Source organism: Lissotriton helveticus, chromosome 9, assembly GCF_964261635.1.
Source record: "Lissotriton helveticus chromosome 9, aLisHel1.1, whole genome shotgun sequence".
In the NCBI taxonomy this organism is placed as follows: Eukaryota; Metazoa; Chordata; class Amphibia; order Caudata; family Salamandridae; genus Lissotriton; species Lissotriton helveticus.
In genome coordinates this window covers 68,527,232-68,554,120 of record NC_136070.1, presented here as the reverse complement: position 1 = coordinate 68,554,120, position 26,889 = coordinate 68,527,232, and the positions used below count along the sequence as shown (strand labels likewise).

The window sequence follows — 26,889 nt, the reverse complement described above, 5'->3', positions numbered from 1 at the left end:
GAAATCCTTGTGATAACGTGTGCTTATCACGGATGAAATAGTCGAGAAAAAATGGCCGCCAAAACGTGACTGACACGATGACACAATTACGTGGAAAGCGTAATAATGATCAAGTGGCGTTAGGAATCTCTGTAGAGGAAACCAGGGTGACGTCAGGATAAACTGTGAACAATGGAGACGGCGCAGGGAACATGAGCCCAGGAACGAAGGCACTTTCAAAGCAAAGAGAGTAACGGTGGAATGCAACTTTAAAGGTAAACACCAACTCTTATGCTCAGGAAACGGATAGAAAGTATACAAGCACTCGCCAAGGCACTAAATAAAGCACAGAGTCTCTGTACACACAAAAGTACCTTTCAGTGGGAGTACAAAGTCAGCATCAGTGGCAGATAGCCATCCGGAGAGATCGTAGTAAAGAAGTAATAGAAAACAAATCCCAACATTTTTTTTAAAAAAACAATCGTAAATCCTTTTAACCCCTTCGATGCTGATGACAAAGCCAGCTCGTCATCAACGTTACCTGCGGTGCGCGGATGACGAGCTGGCTTTGTCATGAACAAGCCATTTTTTAAATTCCCGCGTATAGCGGGAAACCGCGGTAGCGCGGTAGTGGTTAAAGATGATATCTTGAGACGCAGGGCGGAGCGCCTTTCACGGTGCAGCAGAGTAATCCTTAGTAAATAAGTGGAAAGGAAGGGTTGGACGCAATAAAATTCATTAGGTCGGTGGGTCTTCAGATAAAATCAAATCATCACCAATAAATGACAGAAGCGCTTCCAAGAAATGATAAAGCTGAGACTTCAAGTATTGTAATAAAGAACTGAAAGCTTTATTACCATTGAAGAGACCAACAACATCCAGTTGAAATCAGGCACAGAATGAAAAATGTACTACCAAAATACTATATTACAGAATTCTGTGAACATTACATTCTTATCACTACATTTAATTGTACACACCATATAATTAAATACCACTCTCTACACACACCCTTCCTAGAATACAAAAAACAAAAAAAACATTAATAATACACAAAATCAGAACGAAACAGAGTGACTAATGCGAGAACTGCACCTCAATTGTTTACTATCACCAGATCCTCTAATATTATCTGGAGCAGCGTTTTCATCCATGCTGCTGGGAAAAGAAATAACATCCCCTTCCCCTCTATTCCCTAAAGAATGAGAAGAACAAGCTATATCATCAAGATTGTTGTGCTCATGAGTGAGATCACCAAGATCAAACCAGTTAGAATCTGTTTGAGTTTTGACTAGCTTACTGATTACCTTTGCTTGTTCAACTAAGTTTTTTTGCAGCATTTTTTTGGTTCCACTATATAACAATTAAATACCACTCTCTACACCGCTCTTAGTTTGAACTGCACAGCTGTTTCTGCAAAATTACGCCTTCATGCACTAACCTATAACTTAAGCGGTATACCATTGCCTGTATAAGAGACATCGGTTAAGGAGGTTTAACAAACAGGCGTGGTATTCACTTTACACCTAATCAGTGTAACCTGGATGAATTGCTCGGAGGCGAACAAAACTCAGCAAATAGTGAAAGTGGATGTAAGGATGAATGTTTAGGTATTTTGTCATCAGTCGACTAAAAGGTGCGAGATGCAATGTAAAAATATATTTTAAAGGAGAGGAAATCGTGGAGGATTCAACAGCATTTCTGTTGCTCCTAGCTCTGGTGGAAGTAGGGAAGGGATAGTTGCTCATACGCATTTCTTATCTCGACTTACCTGTGACCTTACTAATATTTATTTGGCCACCTCTTTGCTGCTCCTGATGCACTTGGAAATGTTCAAGATGAGATATAATCAGCCCTGAACTTAAGTGTGCGGGTGGCTTTTCATCGACAGGAGGCTGCAACTGGATAGGAGTCGCTTTCATCCTTTCTCAATATCTGGCAACATAGTTTAATTTGACATGTAAAACAACTCGGGGGCGTGGCAACGGTGAAAGTGTCTCGAAGGGTAGGACTAATGCTGATTTTCAGAAGCGGTCACTATACCGCCGATTAAAACCCTAAGATGCAGGCTCATGGGGCACGCAACATGTGAAACAACTGGACCACAATAGGTCAACCTTTTTTGCGCTTCATTGGGGGCCGACTCAAGCCCAGAAGCACAACTTTGTAGCTGATTTTTGCTACCAGGTTTAGGACTGTAGGCATACTACATTTATTTATAATTGAGTATTGTCAGTAGGGACCAATAGAGGTCCTGAGGAGTAAGCAGGAGGGGTCTGCTTACGAAACATGCCATGTCGACCAAGTAGATAACGAATTTCGTTCTACTTTACTACCCCCTTTTTACTGTTCCCAGCCAGAGAAGTCAATAAATCATTTTTTTCTACTAGCCAGGGAATTTTTAATTTTTCTCTTTTTTATCACCATTACACTTAAATAGGTCCCTACCCCCCCTATCACTTACCACTGTCCTCGCATCACACATAGCCTATCGTAAAAAACCAAGTGCTCCCGCGTAGTTCGTAGGTCGCAGCACGCCTCGCCCTGTAGAGGGACGGGAAGACCCCTATGATGAAGCATGACACTATGGGATTCGTAGTGTGTGAGGGGTATTTAAAAAGCACATAGTGCTCTCCTTTTGCCACTAACAAAGAGAACTTTTCTCACTGTTTCTAGACACCAAGTCTTTACCCTATAGCTTACAAAAACGAATAAAATATCCACTTTCTTCACATTGATAGAATCCCATTGGTTATGTATAGCGTCTAGGAGGGTGATTCTATCACCACTGCCTCTGTATTTCCTCGATTGGTTTTTGTACAAAGAACAATATCCTACCGTAAAACACACATTAACACATCCATCATTCACACCAAAAACCCAGATTACTAACAGACACACAAACAGCCATTGCACAACATCTCATACCAATACACACCTGCATAAACATCCAAAGAACAAGGCAATGAATCCCACGAAACTACAGAAATAATAAGCTGGAACAAAACTTTATGTACTCCACTAATTTCCACATTCTACGACTGCTTCCTTCCGCATTGCACCACCTCATAAGGTTCTGACAACGTTTATTCACCTTTCCATACAAAACCCGGTGTCCTCCCATAAACATGATCACCAGCTCTAAAAACATTAGTGCTCCTTCTGAGTCTTTCATCATTTTATTTCTAGTACTTAAACTCACTAACTTGAATGTTTGCACACACTGTCCCCAAATCCACCTGCTCATCTTGATCCCATCCAAGCAGGACTTCCAATTAAAATGGAGCTTCATCTAAAGTCAAATGAGTTGGAAACATGCTAATGTAACTATAATGGGGGATTCATTTGAGAACCGTGAACTCCCTATATTTGAACTAAAAGAACACACAGATCCCTGTGGGTCAATTTATATTCCTCATTAACTGTATGTAGTATAACAGATGCAACATTATGTTGACTGCACCCAATTATGCATTAATCGGCTACCCAGTGTGTGTTATGGGGTTGAAAGGGGAGAGGAGGGTGGTATTGTTTTGGGGATTGTTATAGCTGTGGCTTCATGTATCTTGGAGTCTGGTCTTCAGGCAAAACCAAAAACTCGATAAAGATATATTTTTAAAAAATGTATTCATCTACTTCATCTTCAGAAGTGCAAACAAAAAACTCCCACTGATCAAATTCTTAAAAACATCCAAGACCAATTAATCCAGTTATATTACATATGGCCCTTGTAGGTTGTTTTGAGGGTACATGACATTTCATTTTGTATCCTTTCTTTGTACCATGAGGTAGGGATAGTTCCAAGAAATCTATACTTCGTAAAATCCAGAAGTCCTTTATAATCAGTCCCCTTTAAGTTCAACACAATCATCAATAATATAGTTGACACGTTTGGGTCTGTACATATGCCAAATACGTCCCAGGACTTGATTTGCTACAAGGACTCCAAGTTACAACAAAAAAAACAAAAATATAGGTTTACTCTTCACAATATATACTATACAAGGTTGTCTCTGGCATACTCACTGCAACAGCTATATGATACATATTCTCCAATTATTAAAATGTTGGCACCGGCCTGGTAAAGTATGAACTTTAACTGGGAACCAGAACATAGTTCCTACAAGCTCAAAACATACCATGTATAAACAATTGTTGCAATGGTGCTATTATTTGAATCTTCTCTAATATATCTTTCTACTCCAACCTATAACGAGAAGTGGGGATCAATTCTAGTACTTATGACAATAAGACTAATTTATTTCTCTGTATAAATATATATATGGGTGTGTCGACTGTCCAAATCAATTGTATACAATTGGAAATATAAAGCATACTCTACCCAAGTACAAGTACTGGAATGTGGGAATTATCATCTATACATCGTAGATGGAAACCTAGGAGTGCCTGCAAATATATCACATTATGAATCTGCGGTGAAGGGCAGATGGAGTGCCAAATGGAGGATGAATTTCGGCTAACTCCAGCATATACAAATAAGACTTCAATGGATCTGGTGACTTATCTAGAGTGCGTAAGCAAATTGCAAAGCTTCTTTTTCTTCTTGTGGCACTTCTTCGACTATTTCAACAAGGGAGTGATCAACCTGGAGTGAGAGCAGGGACTTTTCCATGACCTTTGGTCTTCTTTGGCATGGGCCATGATGAGCTTAGATTTTCTTTCCCTAACTGCTATTGAAAGGGTACTACGACAGACAGAACAATATTTGGAGTCGTAGCAGGACCAAAGGCATCAGAAACAGTCCTTATGTGTGTCAGATATTTGCCTGTCGCAGGTACAAAAAGCTTTAAATCTGATTTTGTTTTTTGAAGGTGACATTATCCTACCAGTCAGGTAAAAATCTCTGCATAGCAGAGCTCCAGATTTGTATCAGAAGGTGTGGAAAAGAGGGAACTGATGTTATGGTGTCAAGGTGAGCACTTTATGGAGAAGTGTGGCTCACTGGTTAGAGGAGGCAGACCCTGATGCAGAGGTCTGACCCGGGACCAGAGTTCAATTCCCGACGCGGCAGGGTCTTGAGCCCAAATGTCCACGGACTCGATAATTCTCGCCTCGGTGCCTACTCGAATCATGGGTTCACACTCTGCAGCTCTGGGCAATAGCTTGCTTAATCTCCACTACGGCCCCCCGCGGCGGGATGCATGGTCTTCACCTTGGGGATGCCCAGTAGGGGTAATCTCGCAGGGAAAGCCAGGACGGGTTCCCAAAGCAAGCGCTAAGAGACCTGTCGGTGATTTGGCGCTATATAAATCGAAATTAACATAACATAACAAGTGACCTTTTTAGGGCGTCGCTTCTGGCATTGAGATTGAGCAAGCACCCCGATCTGCAAAGAAGAGGGGTGAAAAATAATTCCAAATCCAGTGTGATGCCCGTGGGGGATATTCACAGATGAGGAATCTGCCAGTAGGAGTATCCCTTAGAAACAATCATACATAAATCAGGAGACAAAATTGCGTAAGATGCAGAACCAGCCATCACCACAGACTCCAACAATTTCCAACTCACAATAGAGTAGAAGACCCTAATCCTCCACATCAACCTATGGTATCAGCTAGACCATGGAAGGTGTTGCAGTTTCCAGAACTTTCCCTACAATAGAACAAATAAAAGATCCTGTTGTCACCTTTACCCAGCGCTGATAATGTAATCGCTCTAACAGCATTCTCTTTGGAACAAACTGAATGCTCACCACCCTCTTTACCATCCTCATTTTCTCTGCCTACTAATGAAATCTCACCCATTATGGAATTAACTTTTAATTCTCTTCTCCTAACTTGCACTTCTTGACGGACACACCCCATCTCAAACTTGAAACATAAGTGGTGTGAAGTCCCACAAATGCAGCAACCAGTCTGGACTCCAGACTACAACAAGCTTCTTTATTGACGCATGAAAATAGCTTCAAGAAACATCAGGTTAAGTTGAAGGCTACAAGACCACGTCTACAGAATGATGCCCCACCAGGAGCAAGGAACTTCCCTTCTCGGCCACTGGTTCCGAACTGAACTGCCAACCCTGCAAGCGACGTAGTAACATGCCATGAAGCATCACACGGATGGTGGTGCGGGGACACAGATCAAGGAAACAAAGATACAACAGTCTACTGTCAAACACTGGCAAATGCCCTTAGCAGCCACGGTTGCGATACTATACAATAGTAGAAGCAGAACATACACTTCAAAAATGTCTTGCCATTGCTTCTACGGTATAAGTGGACTTCAGGGAAAAGACGAAGGAAGTGGAATATCAGGCTGCAACTTCCCAGGAAGTACTGCTCTCAATTCGATAATTATTGCACCCTTTATGTGAAAAGTTCAAGATAAATCCACCACAGTGTAAAGATTTTTCACTTATTCAAGTAAAATATTAAACAGCATCACATTATGGTGAGCATGTTCCAATTTGACGAGAGTTCTCAAATTCAGATTGTCTGCGGGAAGCCAGGACAACAGACCCAGGCAGCACAGGAGATTGTGCTCTGTTCTCCTGACCTCCAACTTTCATAAATGCTGCCTGTCTTTCAGCTTCAGCGTCTGCCCCAGTGTGCTTCATGTCCTTCTAGCTTTAGCTCTTTTGGAAGGTCATGATTCCATCTTTGTTTCATTCACTCCATTGGAAGCTGCCCAGCTTTCTGCCCACTATCATGCCTCCTTCAGGTCTGTGCAGAAGTGTGATGTGCTTTGTCAAGGATTTTCAGTTTTGCAGGAAACAGCAGCATGTACTGGAGTCTCTGAAATAAACACTGGCAACGTCAATAGGTCCTCCCTATGAGAGGTAGTGGCTCTGTCAATGCACCATGGCTAAGAGTAATTAAAAAACACACTATGGCCCAGCAAGTGCTATCTGCGTCACAGCTTTTCCCCCCACGTTCTTCCCTGAGGCAACAAAGAGTGCCGGTGGAAAATAAGGACAGAGAGGGGAGGTGGTGCACACTAACAGACAACAACTAAGGATGCCAGGGGAGGGAGCAGCGCTAGCAGACGGAGCATAGAGGGTGATCAAGTTGTCGGAGAATGGCGTGTGGGCGGGTGGCAAGCAGGCAGACAACAGAGTGTCAGCTGGACACACTCCACCACAAAAAATGGAGATTGGAGGGGCTTTGCAACCACACGGACAGCACACAGCAGAAGTACAGAAAGGAAATAACTGAAAAACATGCCTTCTGAGTGCTTAAGCACAAAGAAAGAAAGTATCACCAGGAAAAACGAGCAGTGGAAGGACACAAGTAACACGTTCATGCTCCAGGGGAGGGACAAACACATGAAGATTAAGGCTATGGAAGCTGACTAATAAGAAGCTAGCAAATGAGATTGGCAATGAAGTCAACCATTGGTAAGCAATGCGCAGCCTCTTTGCCCCCTGTAAGGTAACAAGAGGTATCGTAGGAGTCAGCACACAAGCGGTCTAAGACGAGACTTAAAAAGATGCAACACAAAAACAGAAAAAACTCTAACAAAGCAACAACTCAATTTGAGATAGCTGCAACTGACATTCTTCGCCACGCTACTCAGAAGACATCACTTGTAACACCCACTGTCAGTGAAGTGACAGCCACTGTGAAGAAAAGACCATTCAGTATACCAGAGGCCCACATTCATCTAACACAAGAAATCAATGTAATGAAGCAGGTGGCTATTATTCAACCAGCTCCTCCGAACTGGAACTCCAACCAAATTAATCCTTTCGATTTTCCCTGGATTTCTGAAAAATAAACCAGATTTCAATATGACGACAATCCATTTGCATCTGCAGAACAGTTCAATGACACTTTGCACCCTGTAAAATCGCTATCTACACAAGATTTAATAATTCATTATTGACAGATGCTTGCTTTCACACCCACAAGCTTGTCAAGGAACCATTTTACCCTTTGAAGACCATCATTTGGATGGCCATGACAGGTGTGCTCAATGTATGGAAAATTGTGAACGTGCTCCAAAATCCATCTCACTGTCCATCAGCTCAAAGGTGCACTGGATTCATATCAGCATAGCATCTGGGATTAGCCATTCTGAATGCTGTCACACATGTCACAAGCAAGGCATTCACCTTTTTGCCGACTTCTAATTTATACTTTGGTTTGCTGCAGGCGCAGCCTTATACACAAATCATTTGCAAAAAAACTCCCTAAAACAGGTCTCCTTGATAACATACGTCATAGTGTTTCAGGACCTTAAGTCTGCCGTTTGGTCCTATACCATTTCTAAATTATCCAACGCAGTGACTGCCTGCAGCCAAATCCCCGTTCTCGGCATTAACAATGATATTTCTGCAGGACCTTTGCTCTCCTCTGTTGAAAAGGAGTGCTGTGATACAAAGTGAGCAGTTGAATGCTTCCATTCTTCTCTAATGGGACAATATCGCGCCGTTTACTGACCCTACTCCACTCCCAGGCTTTGTTCTCAGCATAATACCTATCAGTATATTCTACCGCGGTTCCCAGACATGCAATCTTTTACTTCAACCCCTGACACATTTTCACATCTGTCTTCGATAACTGATGAGCAGTAAGAGAGGGAGACAGTAAGTGGGTACAGAAAGGCACACTTTTCATAATCTTGGGATAATCATGCAAAAAATTGGAATCACAGTCCACTATAGATACTTTAAAACTATAGATGGAAGAAGTCGCAATAAAATACTAAAGTCTTTCAAGAAAGCAAACCCAATAGGAATGTGTACAAAAGGGGGCAATTCAAGCTCTACTGAAGAAGCTACTTAGTTGTTGTGCCTTTTTCAGACAGTAGAAATTCTGGCTGTGTAAGAGTCCCATAAGCATAAAGAAATCATCATGTTTGAGATTTCTTGCCTGCCACCCAGGAATGCTAGGTATATGCACTGCAAGAAGAGTTTTATGGTTAATCTAAACTATAATAATATTGGTACTACAGGTCAGGCACTTCTGTTTTTGCCGTGCCCAAAGAACTGTGGGGGTGCTTTACTGATGACTGGTAGGATGATTTTGAAAAACAACAGCACAATTCAGGGGTAGCAATTGCTATTACTATGTTGGTGCTTGCAAACATTTTGGTTTCAGTTGCAACACTACACAGAGAGCTTCTTCGGCATCACATGTATGCAATTTTTGATAACATGTCAAATTATATCTCAAATATTTCCTGTAATTAACGTAGGGTTGCACAAATGTTGAGCTGTGCTGCCTCGAGGAATCTAATCATAAGCATGTAAAATGCACAACACTGTGAAATCACCGAAACTACATTCGCAGTTTGAGGAAAGGGGATGGTATGTTTGATAGGGGACCCATGCAGTATTTCCTTTTCCTTAGTGGCACGATTCATTAGGTAGATAGGGCTGGTAACATTAAAATTAAGCTAACACTTTAATGCAAAGTTACATGATCCAATTTAAATGTTATGTTCATGTAATTAGGATGAATGTAATTTATATAATATTACTATACTGCTACAATGCAGCTGTAGAACAAAGTCATCACGGATTCTGATGAGGAAAAGACAAAAAATACTAATATATCAAAGAAATATTGTGCTGGCGGACAAAGCAACAGGAAGACCATCTTAAATGGCCATTAACGATCAACACAACCTGAAAGCTAAACTAGTTGAGCAATCAGTAACAAATTCAAAATCTTCGGGACAACACAAAACACCAGGAGTAAAAACTGACCATCTCAAAAAGCTAAATTTAAATTTTTATAGCGCATTGTTGAAAAACCCCAGATTCTTAAAATGACTCATTAAAACAAAAACTGATTAGAAAACTAACATTTCTTAGGTTTCTCTTAGATTTTCAGTGATTATTTCTTTAACGGGGTACTTTTACTAAAGAACCCTCAATCTATTTGCAGTAACTTTGTAAAAATGCAGTGAAATGTCTAGGTGCAAGATATCATAGTAAAATCCAGAAGTTTGTTTTGGGAGGTGGAGTCAAGGGGGACAACAAGTAGTAAGAAAGTAGCAGACATCCAAAGACAGCTAGCAGCACATGGTCAACTACTGCTAAGGCATTGAACATGTAGGAAGTATAAAACCTGCATCACCACCACCTGGTAGCACACCGAGCAGTAACACAGGGATAGCTTCAAGCAAGAAAGGACTTGTAATTTGAAAATAAATGTTACCTTGTGTGCGAAGCACCATCAGTTAGACTGTAAGTACTGTTCTCTCTTGTCAGGGGGTTAGAGCCCGGATGGACCTTATGTAGCTCCATACTCAATTGAGATTCGCTCTTCCGCTCAAGGGAATGAGTCTCTTTCTCCGAGACCTTGCTGTCACTCATGCAGACCTCGCTGGCACTGTGCCACAGAGGTGAGATTTTCTCCTTTGGTGGTCCAGTCCTGGGAGATGTTGTAGACGTCCCTGTAGACGTCCCTGTTGCTGCAGTACCCGCATGGTTGGCACCATATGATGTAGTATCAATGCCACTGTCTGCTGAAGTTCCTTGGAGGTAGGTGTAACTATTCAGGTCTGACTCGACACGTTCACCGCTATCATACCATTTTTCATCACTGTGGGCGCTTGAGGCATTGCTGGAGAGTGTATTGCTACTGGAGTGGCTGGAGTAGTGACTGTCCGACTAGAACAAAAGAAAATCGACTATTAGATCAACAATACCTTTACATGTAGTACGTTACATTTTTGCTGCACGTTCAGCTTGATTTATGCAAGAAGGAGGTCAAATATTACAGAGCGGGTAAACTTCGCAGCACAGACTACACCCAGATTCCCTCATTAGTAACAGTAATCTTTAGTCACACAGACCAGCCGATCATAGGTTGCTAAGCTGATAGCTCAATAGAGTAGTAAGCATGCTTGACATGACGGAAAGTGCTTCCTGCCCCACTTTCAAGATGATGGCAACATCTTCCTCAGTAACACGAGCCTGGTATCAGATTGGCCTTTGCAGGTAGTCTTGCATAGTAATGTTGCATTAATGGTGCTCTCTTTTTTTCTCATGTATGCAGTGTTACAAATTCCCACTAATATATGCTTTCATGGTCAGACTGGAAACCAAAACCAGCACTAACAAAGGTTTAACCCAGCCCCAAACTGCTTGAGCCAAATATGTGTACCCACACTAGAAAGGGACCATGTGGACATGGTTGGCTCATGACCCAGTCCTACCCTGCATGACCCACAACTAGAACGGGACTACGTGGCCGTGGGGGCTTATAACGCACCATGCTATATTATCAGCCTCGAAACCTGCAACCCACCAGAGAAATCCTAGAATGGTCTGTATGGCCATTTATAATTTTGTATGCAAATTAAGAAATGATAAACGCAGGTGCTATAGATTTAAGGAACATGTAAGGTACTGCTTGCACTCATAAGATGGATGCCCATCACAACCAGAGAAACTGAAATCACCTTGTTTTCATGGCAGTAGTGTCTGCAAGAGGCTTGGAAAAATACTGTGGCAGTCCAATAAATGTCTATGGGAGAAACATACCACAATTGCAGTGACATCAGTCTTGTCCGTTGCCACACAGGCTCTCAGTAAGTCCAACAATAAAATCCTTCAGTCTCTTTAGACTCATGTGTAAGAAAACAGGATTTTGCAGGTGTTCCTCCACTTTTTGTCTCCATCTAGCATGCTGGTGTTTGACTCAAAGTACACTGAAGCCTGTTAATTAGACCCAAGTGCTCTCTTCCTAAAACGGATACATGTGAATTGGCAACCCTAAATTGGCAAGACTCCCTTATAAGTACCTGTGCCAGTGGTACCCAGTGTGCCAGTGGTACCCTGGGCATGGTAGTTAAAGAGGTCACCAAGGCCTTAAGCACTGTTTGTGACACCCTGAGTGACCCAAGTAAACAGATGACATCAGTCCTGCAAATGCAGACAGCATGAACAATACAAACTGCTCAAACTCAACTTTGCCCTCACCTTGTGTGGCAAGGTCAAAGCAAAATTATTTATATGCCAGTCACCCCCAAGGTAGGCCTCATAAGCCCAGGAGACAGGCTGCATTATATTAAGCTTGTGGACAGAGCAAACACAAGGAGAAGATGGACGGCGCACTGCAACTTTTCGGACACTCACCGCCAGTCACAGATCTGGGTTGAATCCATCATTGAGATGCTGCGAGTTTTATCGGCTACTCACCTTCCCATCTATGTCAGCTCTGGACCCCTGGTTCCCTTGACCCTGCCATCCTGACTCATCTTCAACATCTTCAACATCTTGGTTTACTCACACTCCCACCTTTCCTCCCTCCTGGGATTGTATCACACCTAGCCTCACTACCCCTCACACCTTCCCCCTCCCCTTCCCGACCCCCTGGACCCCCTGTCCCTCTGTTTAATACCTCGGCTGCCCTCCTGAACACTAGGTCCGCAGTCAATCACCAATATGAACTATTCAATTTCATCGAGTCTCATGAACGAGATCTCTTATTTTTAACCGAGACCTGGTTCAAAGCAGACTCCCTACCCAATGTACTTGCCGCCTTACCATCCTCGTACTCCGCCATTCGAGCGGATCGTCCAGAAGGCAAGCGGGGGGGAGTAGTGGCCCTAATAACCCGTACCGATCTTAACTTTCAAGTCCTCCCATCTTCCCCCATTCCTGATGTGGACCACTTGGTAGCTCGTTCTACCTCCCATCGGGCTCCCCTCACCTTTGTTTTAATTTACCGTCCCCCCCAACCCACTCCCCTGTTTCTTTCCAGCATCCAGACCCTTCTGGCTACCTTGGTAATCAATAACTCTTCGGTATTGGTCTTAGGGGACCTCAACTTTTGGCCCAACGACCCTGCCGAAAGCCCACAATCCAAGGAATTTACCAATCTTATGAATAGTCTAAACTTTAGGTCACTAATCACCAGCCCTACTCACACTCACGGTCACACACTCGACCAAATCTGGTCACTCAACGTTCCGTCCACATCCCCCATTATATCTCCCTGCTCGTGGTCGGACCACTCCATCATCACGCTCTCCCTTGCCCTGGCGCCCATGGTCAAGCCCCCGCTCCCCAAAAACATCTGGGTCCGGAAATGGGGCAAAACAGACATGCCTTCTCTCTGTTCAGCCCTGGCTAAAACCCACCCTGATTTATCGGGTCTCCCAGCTACTTCTCAGTTGGCTGCTATTAATAACTGGCTTACCACGGCGTGCGACGAATTCTCTCCCTTAAGGCGGCTCACAGTTAAACGGGCCCACGCAGCAAACCGCTGGTTCTCACCGGACCTTAAGGAATTGAAACTAGCCGCAAGAAGGGCCGAGCGGGCTTGGAGAAGCACCTACAATCCCGCACAAAAGGCAATTTATCTCTCTACCCTACAAACCTACAAAAAAGGCATTCTGGAAGCAAAAACTGCATACTACACTAATAGGATAATTACAGCAGAATCTCAAACTAAGGAAATTTTCTCCACCGTCCACGAACTCGCATCATCCAACAGAACCACGGCCACCACCCCCCCCCCTCCCAGTTCCTCTGTGACTCACTCAATGAGTTCTTCATAGACAAAGTGATTAAAATCAAACTCAATATTCCCTCGCCTTCCCCCACTTTTGTTACCCCGTCCCCACCTATCACCCTTGTTAAGTTAACTACTTTCCCACTGTTGACCAATGACACTCTCCTTCCCCTTCTCCACCGGGTCAAATCCGGTTCCCCTCTGGACTTTGCTCCTGCTCGCATTCTTAAAGAAATTTATTCAGTCTGTCCTACACCTCCTCTCACTCTCCTTAACGACTCACTCACACACGGCTCTGTTCCCAGTTCACACAAATCGGCGACTGTCATACCACTCTTAAAAAAAACAGACGCCGATTCATCGGCTCCTGACAGTTATCGTCCCATTTCACTCCTGCCTTACCTTGCAAAAGTCCTAGAAACCCACATCACCACTACCTTAACCACACATATTGAGACAAATCATTGTCTCTCCCCCTGTCAAGCTGGTTTCCGCCCCATGCACTCTACTGAGAAGGTGGTCGTCTCAGTAATGGACAAACTGCGTGGAGGTATTGACACCAACCTTCCGCAAGCCCTGATACTTCTAGACCTGTCCGCCGCTTTTGACACGGTGGACCATTCCATCCTTCTCCATCGTGTCAGGGCGGCGGGCATAGAAGGCCTGGCCTTTTCATGGCTTGAGTCCTTTCTTACGGGGAGAAGCCAAGCAGTACGCCTGGCCGGCTATGCTGCGGCCTCACGCAAAGTAGAGTGCGGGGTTCCCCAGGGCTCATCACTTTCCCCCCTCTTGTTTAATCTTTATATTTTTCCCCTCATTTTTATGTTACAGCAGCTGGAGGTCACTGTGTTTAACTACGCGGATGACCTCCAGCTAATCTTCAACCTATCCCACTCACCTTCATCTGCTTTGAACGTCCAGACAGTAATGACTTTCATTCAGGATTGGATGAACTGCAACCACCTCAAGCTTAACCCAGACAAGACCGAGCTGGTCTTGACTGGAGGTGGTTGCAGCCCATGGTCCCCCTCCTTCTGGCCCCCTTCCCTTGGTGTCCCCCCACTCCCTGTGCCCAAGGTGAAAACCCTGGGGATCTACCTTAACTCCCAACTCACTGTCCATTCACAGGTTAGTTCCGTAGTTTCCTCTTGTTTTTTTTCCCTTAGAATTATTAGGAAAGTTTCCCGTTTCTTTTCTACCCCTGCTCTAAAAATCATCGTGCTGGCCATGGTTCTGTCCCGTATAGACTATGGTAACATAGTCTATAATGGGGCCCCGGCCTATGCAATCCACCGCCTGCAACTGGTACAGAACCAGGCGGCTCGCCTGATCTATGGCCAGCCTAATTACCATCGGGCTACCCCACTGCTCAAAACCCTGCACTGGCTTCCAATAAAAGAACGCGCCCTTTTCAAGCTCGGCTGCCTCACCTATCAAGCCAGATCAGGCACTGCCCCTGAGTTCATCTGCTCGGCCATTAAGCCCTATCTTCCCGGCAGAGAACTCCGCTCCACTTATTCGGCTCTTCTTGCTATTCCCCGCTTTAAAAAACAGAAAGCGGGTGGATCCAGTTTTGCTGTCTTGGCTCCTACCTTCTGGAACTCCCTCCCTGTCACCCTGCGCACTTCTCCTTCCTACCTCCTGTTCCGGAAGAACCTTAAAACCTTCCTCTTCACGCAAGCCCATCTGACATAGACCCCTCTTGTCACTGCCGCCCACCGTCCGCTATTAGCGCCATGAAACCGCCTGGTAAACGAGCGCTGTATAAATGTTTTTAAATTCAAATTCAAATTTCAATTCAAATTCATTGTTCTTTAGCTCACTTCGCCACCCGGGTTCAGACCCAGCTATATGCAAATCAGTCTGGCCCTGTTCCTTATGGGAACAGTCCAGCACAAACTGCCAAACCAGGTCTTCCCTGGACCGGAAACAAGCCCCTGGGACCAGTTTTGGGGTAACACCCTATATCAGCCAGGCTAGCTTGAATCCAGTGGCAAAGTGAGCAAGGGACCCACATCGGAGCATACCCTGCAAACTTTAGGCGAAGATAAACCAACACAAGGAGATGATGGACGGAGCACTGAAACTTTCCAGACACTCACCCTCAGTCACAGATCTGGGTTGAAGCCATCATGCCCTCCCATGCCGCCAGGCATATGCACAGACTGAGTCACATGGGGAGAACAGTAGAAAATACCGGTGGTACCCCACAGCAGCAGGAGTTTTGCTTGAAGGAGACTGTTCCCCATACGTGAGCAAGGGGAAGGAGTGGGAGATGCCGCAAAAACCTGGAAGGAGGCTGTAGAGAGGACTATGGAAAAGCCCAAAGCAAACCCGCTAATAGGGCAGATGCACTGGGAGGGCCATAGCCAAATTGTCAATCTGAAGATTCAGTAATGCACAAGTGCAGCATCCTTGAGAACCAGCTGGTCCCATCATATATGATTGTATACAAGTTTTTCATTAAAAGAAGAATTTGGTCATTTCTTTTTTTTGCTGTAATAGGAACTACTGTGTTGCACAAAATACAAACTGACCCAAGGTCCTTGGTGACAATCCTTTGTTTTTTTTTCCAATTACTAAAACTGACGGTGACATCTCTGATGCCAAAAGGAGTGCACTTTCCTTCTCTGGAACATCTGTACAGCAGCCTAGAAAGGTGGAATGGAACATACAGGTAGGTACTGTGGTGCTCCCGCCATGCAGCCAGGGTGGATGAAGAGCAGGGCTGCAGGAGTTCTTTGTGGACAGGGGTTCAAAGGGGCAGTAGAGATAACAGGGACTTGTGAACAGAACCAGGTACACAACTAAATGTTTGTGCATAAGACACAGAGGTAGAGTAGCAAGATGAGCTGGGAAATAGTTATGTCATCGAAACGTGATATATCGCAGCAAATCTCTTCTACCTCGGAGGAGAGAGGAAAAGAGAAATGTGGTAAGAAAAGCCAGGTTTTAAGTAGCTTTGTGAAGCAGATAAAATTAGAGCAGACGCGAATGTGAGGAGGAAGCCTGTTCCAATAAAAAAGGCAGTGTGACTATGTGAATAAGATTTAGGCAGAGAATTAATTGATCCTTAGATCTCAAATTTCTGGTGGGTCGATAAATTGAGAGTTTTTTTTAGAGGTAGGTCGGTCATTTACCTGAAAGAGATCCGTGTGCCAGGCACAGAAGCTTGAAAATCACTTGCTTCCGAACCATTCGAAAGGAGAGCAGACTCTCCTTAAATGCATCAGAACTTTAAGCAGAAATCCTATACTATATGGAGGGCACCATTCAAGCTGTGAAAGAAATATTTGAAGGATTTGTGAACCACATACTGCAAGCGTAACTGCTGCCTGATCTCTGCACCTACCATTCAGCAATTAGAAGCTCAAGAAAGTAATATGCAATGTGCTTTTTCTGTGATGGCAGATATTATGGTGTGTGAAGCCAGATAAACTGCACTGGGAGCCTCAGCTCAGAGTTCATGGACAACGGCGGTGGATGAGACATCAATGTCCCAAACTGATCTGTCAGGAGTGAGAGGAGCAGGACTATAGTTGAGGATGCCAGAGCATGCACAATTCTATGAAAAACTGAGAAAGTGTGGCACTGTGGTGGCCATTCTTTATACCACATGGTGCTAAGAAACTACTTTAAGAAGCATTGGGGGCGAAGACCATGCCTTATGGTCCATCATTGACTAGGTTTCCAATTACGCTTGCCAGTAACTCACGACTTTTGGATATTCTAAGGAGCTCATAATCAAGGCATCTGTAGTGTTTTCAGCTAAATTGGTTGCAGTGGTATAAATATTCTGTACTTAACCAAGTAAATACATACACAGGTGCACAAAGAATATTCACATAAAATGGTGCTCAATAGGCAAGTGACACCATGCCACCAGAGTGATGCACAGCATATATGGGAAGAATTTCTCATAGCACATTTTCAATAACGCCCAAAGTTTTTATAGGTCTGCAAAAGCGGTGGGAGCAGATTTGTTTATTCTAGGTAATTCAATGGTTTAACTTTGTTTGCACATATGTAAGACAGTTGGCACGTGTTTAGTCTTTAAACGACTTTTTCAAGGCTGTTGAGAACAATGAACAAATGTATAAATATATCCTAGTCAATAAAAGTAGTGCATCCAGTGCTTCCCACGTGCCTCTATGTTAGAGCAAATGTGTCATAGGAAACAACATGCCCCAAGAACATAGCTGTGATGATTAGGCCAAACTCCCCAGAATCCAGTGTATAATTCACCAGCCAATGAAATAAAACTTTATTTACTAGAGAAAGTGAATTGTAATATATCTGAAAGAAAGAGAGACTCCAGTGAAATAAAACCATGTTAAAGACCTGAAAGTTAGGGTGCGGGTGAACTACATGAACAAAGCGACAAAAAAAGAAAAAGGGAAAAAGAAGAAAGAAGTTTGCTCCCAGTTGGACATCATGAGCAATTAAGGGAAACCAGTGACAAGGACAAAGTACCACAATATTCCCTAGGTACCTAAAGAAGCCAGGTCCGCAAGGGTCCATTAGATAAGGTCGACAACCTTCAAAGACTATGCAACAAAAACAACATTCAGTATCCAAGGTCACAGTCAAACTAATGAGGTAAAAAGATGACGTGGAAAACTGCAAATCATACACCTGCACCTGTCAGTTCAACGATGTTGGTGTGTGATAATTGTAACTATTTCCAAGACCTTGGTTAACCTGCTTCCGTCTCCACAATGTAGAGAGTACAGAGATTAAAACTCTAATTTTCACTCCGGTAAAGGACCTTTAGAAGTCCAAATAAGTCTCACATGCACCCTGGTCAAAGTCAGAAAAACAACAAAGAAAGGTGGGAATCCATATTTACTATAGATTGAACTATGGCCACATCAATTGCTTAGTAGCACACCCGTAGGACCTCCAGCCCCCGGTTAATGTTTGTATGCCGAACGTGTGTGTTCAGAGGCGAATGCGGTTTCCAGGGGTCACGTGATATTTGAAGACCGAAGAATTGAAGAACAAGTTACTTACCTCTGGTAATGATATATCTGAAAGAGACCTATATTAGTTATAGATTCCTTACATTAGAATTACCTCAGGCGTCAGACTGGATCCAGAGAATTTTTTCTTCAGCAGTACCCCTGTGCTTCTGTAGGTGGTGTCGGTCGACTCTGCATTCGTCGTTGGCGTCGTGATCGCCGGAATGACGTCGCGGTATCTACTTAGACACTGCACTTGCGCGCTGGCGTTACACAAGGTAAGTAGCTTGTTCGTCTGAAAGATACTATTAACTATAGATTCCTCACCTTAGAATAGATACCCCAGCAATACCAACCCCGGAGGTGGGTCTGCGAACTAAGTTCACACTAGAAATGAAGGTACTCCTCTCACTTGGGCACAGAAGAACTCTGGCTCGTTGATGGAAAACCCAAAGATGTCAGAAGTTCAGCCATCATCAGACGTGGTCTACAACGGACTAAAGAGATACCACTGTTAATGCAAATGTATCTAGACTTCAACTGGCTGGAAGACATCAACCAGTAGGTGAACCTTTTGAGGGGCAGATTCATGACCAGGACTATAGTGAGTCCGCAACTTGGAAGAGGATATGAGATCTTTGACTACTTCTCATGTTCACTGACTTAGAACATCCCCTCTTGTTCCAGAAAGACCTTTGGGTGCATAGGGGCATCCTTGTAGAATGACTCAGAGTCAAGGCTGGAGCTCTGGCATCACAAAAATATTTTGTGTGGAATCATGCAGTCTTGCTGTGCCTTGAATCCAACAGTTTTCATTAGGTACACTGTTCTCTAACACACTATCAGACTGTCATAGAAAATTTCGAAGTAGTTGGAAGACTGATGAAGTCTGGAGCGGTGCTTTGCATACGAGTGGAAGGGAATGGAAAGAAATAAACTGACCACAGCACGCAGAGATGATGCTTATACATGGCTCCACTTTGCCCCCTCCTTCGCACTCTGAAGTTCCTATGGGGCCACACACCACTATGTACCAGCTGGCAAGAGCAATGTTCCAAAAAACTCCAAATGCAGTCCGGCAACTTGTATATATTCTTAAACTGAAGAACCTTCAGTTTTTAGTATTATCAGAAAGAGTTTCCTTTTCCAACTGTTGTTTTAGTTTTCAAAAATAATGTAAGTTAACTATGCCTTGAGAAGCTGAACTTTCCTTCAAAAGGACCTCTGAATTGCAGGATTTTAGCTTTAAGGAATTTGTTCTCTCCACCTGTGAATGACCTCTAATGCAGCCAGAAGCAGATTGGCCCCCAATTCCTTTTTTTACTCATTTCTTTTTTGGGTTTTACAGAATTAAATCACAAAAAGTCTGTCAATAAGGGTTCCTAATTCTTGCTCAACCTTTATGTTAAGAACAAGTTTGATTTCATTGGTATATGCATGGAAGGGCAAAGACCACATCCTGCAGCAAATGAACCTGTGGAGTTGGGTAAAGTTAGCAAAAAAAGGCAACATGAGGAACAGTGAGGGACTCCCCATGGAACCTGTTTAGCCAAAGGCAAAGGAGTCCAAATGCTCTAACAACTCAGCTGTGATTTTGATGTCTTTAATTGAAAGGGAACCCTTTGTGAAGAAAGCAGAACCTTCTTTGTTAAAAACCTGCATAGTAAGGAGTAGTTTCTGTCCTGTAACTCCAGTTCTGTAGTAGGGGTATCTCTGTTATAGTTATAATCTAGTGAATAGTCCCGCCCATGTGCGTGGACCCCGGAGCAATCAAAAATAATCTCTTAGAGTGTCGAAAAATGCAGAAATGCATAGACACTTAAGAGAGAATTTAAAGACAGATAATGCAGCCTATAAAAGGCTACACTGTCCAGTACTTCAACTAGAAATTCCACCCAAAAAATCCACAAAACAGCAAAGTCTGTACAGATTTCCCTTGCTTAAACAGCAAAAAAAACCTGGAATGATAGAGAGGAGGACCTGGACAGACAAGCCCCATAGGCTGCCATTATGTGGCTCAGAACAGGATACTGTGCCTTTAAGAGAACTTTCCAGAACTTCACAGTATCCCAGAATGCACTGCAGGTCCCAGTTACTTTCAGTTCTTTTTGAAGGCGTAACACGCCAGACCTGTAGCATTCCGTACATGAATATCTCACTCTCCACCGGGGAGGAGGGCGGGCGCTTATGACTATAACAGAGATACAAGTGTAAATGGTGTGTCACCATGAAACCATGGTGCCATCCCTGTATATTGGGCACTCCTTCGGTTCTTATAAAAGCAAGACTCCTAGTATCGTTTGACAAATTGTTTAATCATTCATCTGTATCATCATTATGTTTCATGGTGACATTTATGCGAATTCAGATCGTATTAGTTGATCAAACTTTTGGCAACATAAGTGCAACCGATTGTTCCATTGCTCCAATGCATTTCGGGCGGAACATGCCCTTCTTCGGGGAGCTTCTGCAATAAAGCGAAAAACATAGCGCTAAGGATGGGCGTCCATCGTGCAATCTAAATAAAGTTATCAGAACGGTGTGCAAGGTCAGGGTGTTTGTTAACCCGGGTGAAAAAAGAATCCTGTGCGGCATATTTCCGAGTTTTGTGCGGCATGCTTACAAAACGGTGAAAATATAAATCGGTGAAAATATAAGCTGTCTGTGAATGTTATAGGGTTAACCCGAGTGAGGAAAAAAAGCCTGTACGAACCTGCTTGTAAAGATGTTCAGTGACCGTTAACATCGAGTGTACATTAACGTTGTGGGTTTTTGGTGCGGGTAAGCTACGTAACTAACATGCAGTGAATCTAGTAATTACACTAAAGCGGTGGTCTGTTAGCGTAAAGAAACTTACTCGGTGCGTTGTATTCGGCAGCTACGGCCGTCGGTGTCGCGATCTCAATGCAAAAGTGTGATGCAGAAAGTACTGTGTGTTAGATTGGTGAACATAAACGACAGACTAAAAAACGAACTACAGGGGGTGCGGCCATCTTGAATGAGGAAACTATCGTGAATAAGCTGATGTACAAAATGTGCGGATATACAAGATACAATCGCGTACTGAGGGAACAATGTCAAAAAGTTAAATAAAGCATGAAAATTCTAAACGGTCATTGAGGCCCATGGGTTTCATGGACTGCATACAGTAAATCCAAGCCATCTCTCTCTGTAGTAGGTGTTTGTTATTGTCCATACCCTCGATCTTTTGTACCTGTTCTAAGATCAAAAACTTGAGTTGGGACACATTATGTCGATTTTCATTGAAATGTGTTGCTACATTAGATTTTGAGTTCTTTAGTCTGATGTTAAATTTATGCTCGTTGATGCGAGTCTTTATTTTTCTCTCTGTTTTTCCAATGTAGCATTTCCCACATGGACATTTGATTAGATATACGACATATAACAGAGATACCCCTACTACAGAACTGGAGTTACAGGACAGAAACTACTCCTTCTGTAGTAGGGGATCTCTGTGTATAGTCATAATCTAGTGAATAGAATGGCAAGCCCATCCCCACACCAAAGCGGCGGTGGAGAAAAGAGAAACAACACCACTATTGTGCGAACAGATTTCGCAGTGAAGCCTGCCCAACCTGAGCGTCTGCCCTGGCATCAGAGTCCAGGCAGTAATGCTTAGCAAAGGTATGGACTGACTTCCAAGTGGCCGCCTTGCAGATTTCAGCAATAGGCACGTTACGAAGCAAAGCTGTCGTGGCAGTTTTGCCCCTGGTGGAATGAGCCTTAGGTTTGCCCCCTAAGGTCTTATTAGCTTTCTGGTAACACAATTGTATGCAGGACACAATCCACCTCGAGATGGACTGTTTAGAGGTAGCAAGACCCGTCCTGACTGATCCATAATTGATGAACAATTGGTCTGACCTACGAATATCTTTGGTTTTATCCAGATAAAATTTCAGCACCCTCCTAACATCCAGGGAATGCAAAGACCTTTCCGCTGGAGATGAAGGATTCTGAAAGAACGTAGGTAAAGTTATAGTCTGGTTGATATGAAAATCAGAAATAACCTTGGGAAGAAACTTACGGTGAGTACGCATAACAACCTTAGCAGCATGAAATACAGTATAAGGTTCTTGGCAACACAACGCCTGAATTTCAGTCACCCTGCGGGCCGATGTAATGGCCACGAGGAACGCCGCCTTCCAGGACAGGTGCTGCAACGAAGCCTTATGAATAGGTTCAAAAGGCTCCTTCATCAACCTGAACAGCACCACATTCAAGTCCCATGAAGGCGAAGGAAGCCTGACAGGAGGGAATACTTTCTTCAAGCCTTCCAGAAAATCTTTGATCACAGGGATCTGGAAGAAGGAAGTCTGTGAAGGGCATTTCCTGTAGGCAGTCAAAGCAGCCAGATGACCCTTAATGGAATGGACATTAAGGCCAGACTGCGCCAGATGTAGCAGATATGGAAGGATGACATCCTCCTTGCATGTCGTAGGGTCATAGTTCTTAGACTTGCACCAGATGCAAAACCTCTTCCACTTGTAAGCATAAGAAGTCCTAGTGGAAGGTCGCTTAGCCTCCTTCAGTATGTCCATACAATCCTCTGGGAGATTCAGATGGCCATATTGCACTATTTCAGGAGCCATGCCGCCAAACTCAAAGACGAGAGGTTGGGGTGCACCATTCGCCCCCCAAACTTCGTGAGAAGGTCCGGCTTGCACGGCAGCTTCATGTGAGGAAGGAGAGACCGGTGAAGTAGGTCCGTGAACCACCACTGTCTGGGCCATTCCGGGGCAATCAGAATCATCTTCGCCCTGGATTGGGACAGCTTGATGAGAACCGTAGGGATCAGGGGAATGGGTGGAAAAGCGTACAGAAAGCTGTTCGACCAGTTGATCCATAACGCGTTCCCCAGCGTCCCTGGCTGGTAGTACCTGGAGGCGAAGTCTCGGCATTTGCTGTTTTCGGCGGTGGCGAACAGATCCACGTCTGGAGTTCCCCACCTTGCGAAGACTTCTCCTAGTACTTCGTCGTTTATGACCCATTTGTGGTTTTCCTGAATCAGTCTGCTCAGCTCGTCTGCCTGAACATTCTCCACACCTGGCAGATGAGTGGCCGTTATCGACAGTCCTCGGGCCAAAAGCCAGTGCCAGATCGCCTGCGCCTCCTGCGACAGAGTGCGGGATCTCGAGCCCCCCTGCTTGTTGAGGTAATACATCGTAGTCGTATTGTCCGTCTGCACAAGCAGAGAGTTGGTCCGGAAGGACGGGTGAAAAGCCTTCAGCGCTAAGTGGACAGCTCTGAGTTCCAGGAAATTGATGTGGTACGTGGACTCCGTCGGGGACCACGTCCCTTGAATCTGTAAGTCTCCGGAGTGAGCTCCCCATCCCTGGAGAGAAGCATCCGTCACGATAGTCTGTGTGGGAATGTTCTTGTGGAAGGGAACCCCTCTGAGGAGATTCTCCGCTGAACACCACCACTACAGAGACTGAAGAGCATGCAGAGACAGTCGTATTTTGTCGTCCCAAGATCCTCTCCTCTGGTCCCACTGATCTTCCAAGCACTCCTGCAGCGGTCTCATGTGCAGCCGCGCATGTGGCGTCAGGAAGATACAAGAGGCCATCGATCCCAGTAGAGAAGACACCGTCCTCACTGTAGTAGATTGAGTGGACATGAGAGCCTGAGCCTTCCGAAGGAGTGATAATCGTCGCTCCTCCGAAGGAGACACGCTTGCTGACAGCGTATTGATGGAGGCTCCCAAGTACTGAATGCACTGGACCGGAGTCGGGACGGACTTGGACATGTTGATGTGAAAACCCAGCTTGTTCAATAGAACGTACGTCTTCTGGAAGTGAGCTTGAGCTTCCGAGAAGGAGGAGGCCTTGATCAACCAATCGTCCAGGTACGGGTAGACAAACACCTTGTTCTTCCGTAGGTGTGCCGCTACCACTGCCATGCACTTCGAGAACGTCCTGGGCGCAGACTTCAGCCCGAACGGAAGTACCGTGTACTGATAGTGATTGGTGCCGACTTGAAATCGCAGGAACTTCCTGTGTTTGTGTGCAATGGGCACATGGAAGTATGCATCCTGTAGGTCTATGGCGCAAAGCCAGTCCCCCTGCTGCAACTGAGGATAAATCTGATGCAACGACTGCGTGCAAAACTTTTCTCTGCGAATCCACTTGTTTGCCTGCCGCAAGTCCAGAATGGGCCTGAACTCGTTCTTGTCCTTCTTGCGGACCAGAAAGAACCGGGAGTACAGACCTCTTCCTCTTTGAGACAGAGGTACATCTTCTATCGCCCTTTTCCTTAACAGGATATCGGCCTCCGCTTGGAGCTCGCGCAGCTGAGACTGCGAGCTGACAGGAGGAATCGATGGAGGAGGGCTGATGAACCGAAGACTGTATCCATTGCAAACAATATTCAGCACCCACTTATCCTGAGTAATTTTTCTCCACTCTGCCAGAAAAAATTGAACGCTTCCCCCCACCGGAGCGGGTAACGGACGAGGGGGAAGTAACAGCTCAGGGTCGAGACCCGGCCGGGCCCTTGGAAGCGGTAGAGGACTGCTGTCTACCTCTAAACCCCTGGCGTTTCTGGAAGGGCCTTCTGTACTGCTGCTGCTGTTGCTGCTGCTGATGTTGTCCGGCAGACTGCCCCCTTCCACGACCCTGCGACCCGAACCGCCGTTGGAACTGGCGGTAGGGTTTCTTCTCCTTGGGCTTCTCCAAGCCCACCGCCGTCAGGGTCTCCGCCTCGGCCTTCATCCTGGCCATCTCGTCATCCGCGTGTTTTCCGAAGAGGGTATCTCCAGAAAACGGGAGATTCGCCACACGTTGTTGTGCTTCCGGTTTAAGCGACGTCAACCTGAGCCAAGCATGGCGTCTCTGGTTAATCCCGTGGCAGTATCCGTGCGCAGACAGCAAGGAGATATCCGCCGCGGCGCTGATGGCCTGGTTAGAGACCAGCATCCCCTCCTGGACGATCTCCATGAAGTCCTCTTTGCGGTCTCGAGGAACGAGGTCTGCAAACTGCTCCATTGAGTCCCACAGTGCACGGTCGTAACGTCCCAACAACGCCGAGTCACTGGCAGCTTTCATCGAAGAGGAGGACGTACCACACGCCTTCCGACCAGCAGAGTCGATCCAGCGGCTCTCCTTGTCTGGAGGCACCGTGGATGCAAGGGAGGTGGCACAAAGCTTCCGGGCCGCCGTCACAATTACCGAATCCGGCACCGGGTCCTTTCTCAAGAAGGCTGGGTCCGAGTCCGGAGCTCTGTACTTTTTGAGGAGCCTGGAAGGCGCAGACTTCACCACTGCCGGTGTCAGGAAGAGCTGTTCAGCCGGCTCGAGGAGCCCCGGCACCAGAGGCAGCAGGGGGCGAGACATGTGTTTTTTATGTAATGTCTCAAAGATCACCGAAGTCGAAGGTGTAGGCGCTTCAACCTTGATCCCCAACTTCGCCGCTCCACGCAGGAGAACCTCCTGGAATGTGCCTATATCGTCTATCGGGGACACTCTAGTCTCCGGCGAATCAGACAGTGTGGGAGAGTAAGAACGGGTCCCAGATGCAGAACGTGACCTGGACCTACGCCTCCTATGGCGATGCCTGGATCTCGACGAAGAACCACGTCCACTCCTAGATCTGTCCCTTCTCCCCGAGCGAGACCTCGATCTCTTGGGTCGCGGACGTTCCGCTGGCCTCCCTGGTTCAGAAGCCTTAGGCTTCCTAGGAGTCTTCTTCGGTGGCGTCGGAAACTTGGGCATCGACACCGCCCTCGGCGGAACCGGGGGCGGGGGAGTAACCGGACGCAGGGCCTGCGGAGCCGGCAGAGGAGGCACTGGCGGAGGGGTCGGAGCCTTCGGAGGCGGACCCTTCGGGAAAGGAGGCAGCGAAGGAGGTGCAGAAGGCTTCTTCGGGGTATAAACCTCGGAATACGCCGTTCCCGGCGAGCCATCATCCTGTTCGGACCGTGGGGAGCCCCCCACAGTCCTAGGCCTGTCCCTACGGCCTCCAGACGCTGAAGATCGGTGCCCAGACGACGACCGGGGATTCTTAGACGTCGAGCGGCCCTTCGGCGTCGACCGTTTCTCACTCTTCGACGTCGACCGGTGTCCACGTCTCGACGTCGACCCCGACCAGATGGACGAACCACGAAACCTCGACGACGAGCGATGGCGCCTCGACCTCTTCGTACGTCTCGACCTCGAGGATCGCCTCGACGTCGATCTCTTTGAACGTATCGACGTCGATCCCTTTGAATGTATCGACGTCGACGTCTTCGGCGCCGGAGACTTCTCCCGTCTCGACGGCGGTCTCGACGACGAGGATCCCCTCGACGACGATGTCCTTGACGGCGAACGGCGGTGTCGCCTCGACGGCGAGCGCCAACGCCGGGTCCTCCGATGTCGACCACTCGACGGCGACGACGAGGAGATCGACACCGGCCTCGACGGCGGCCGGAACACGTCCCTCGACGTCGACGGGCGACGTTTTCTCAACCCAGAGCCCTGGGGAGACCGGGAACTGGCCGTGGACCTCCCTCTCGATGTC

At 45.7% G+C, this 26,889-nt stretch overlaps 1 protein-coding gene across 3 annotated transcripts in view; it reads right to left on the bottom strand.

The window, feature by feature from the left end:
• The window catches only part of SIPA1L1 (signal induced proliferation associated 1 like 1), a 681,304-nt gene that overhangs the window by 120,563 nt on the left and 533,852 nt on the right, over positions 1-26,889 (bottom strand). For all 3 annotated transcript variants that reach the window (XM_078659472.1, XM_078659473.1, XM_078659474.1), the window contains one exon: positions 10,106-10,560. In XM_078659472.1, the coding sequence (XP_078515598.1) occupies positions 10,106-10,560 (455 nt within the window). The remainder of the gene's footprint in view (positions 1-10,105; positions 10,561-26,889) is intronic.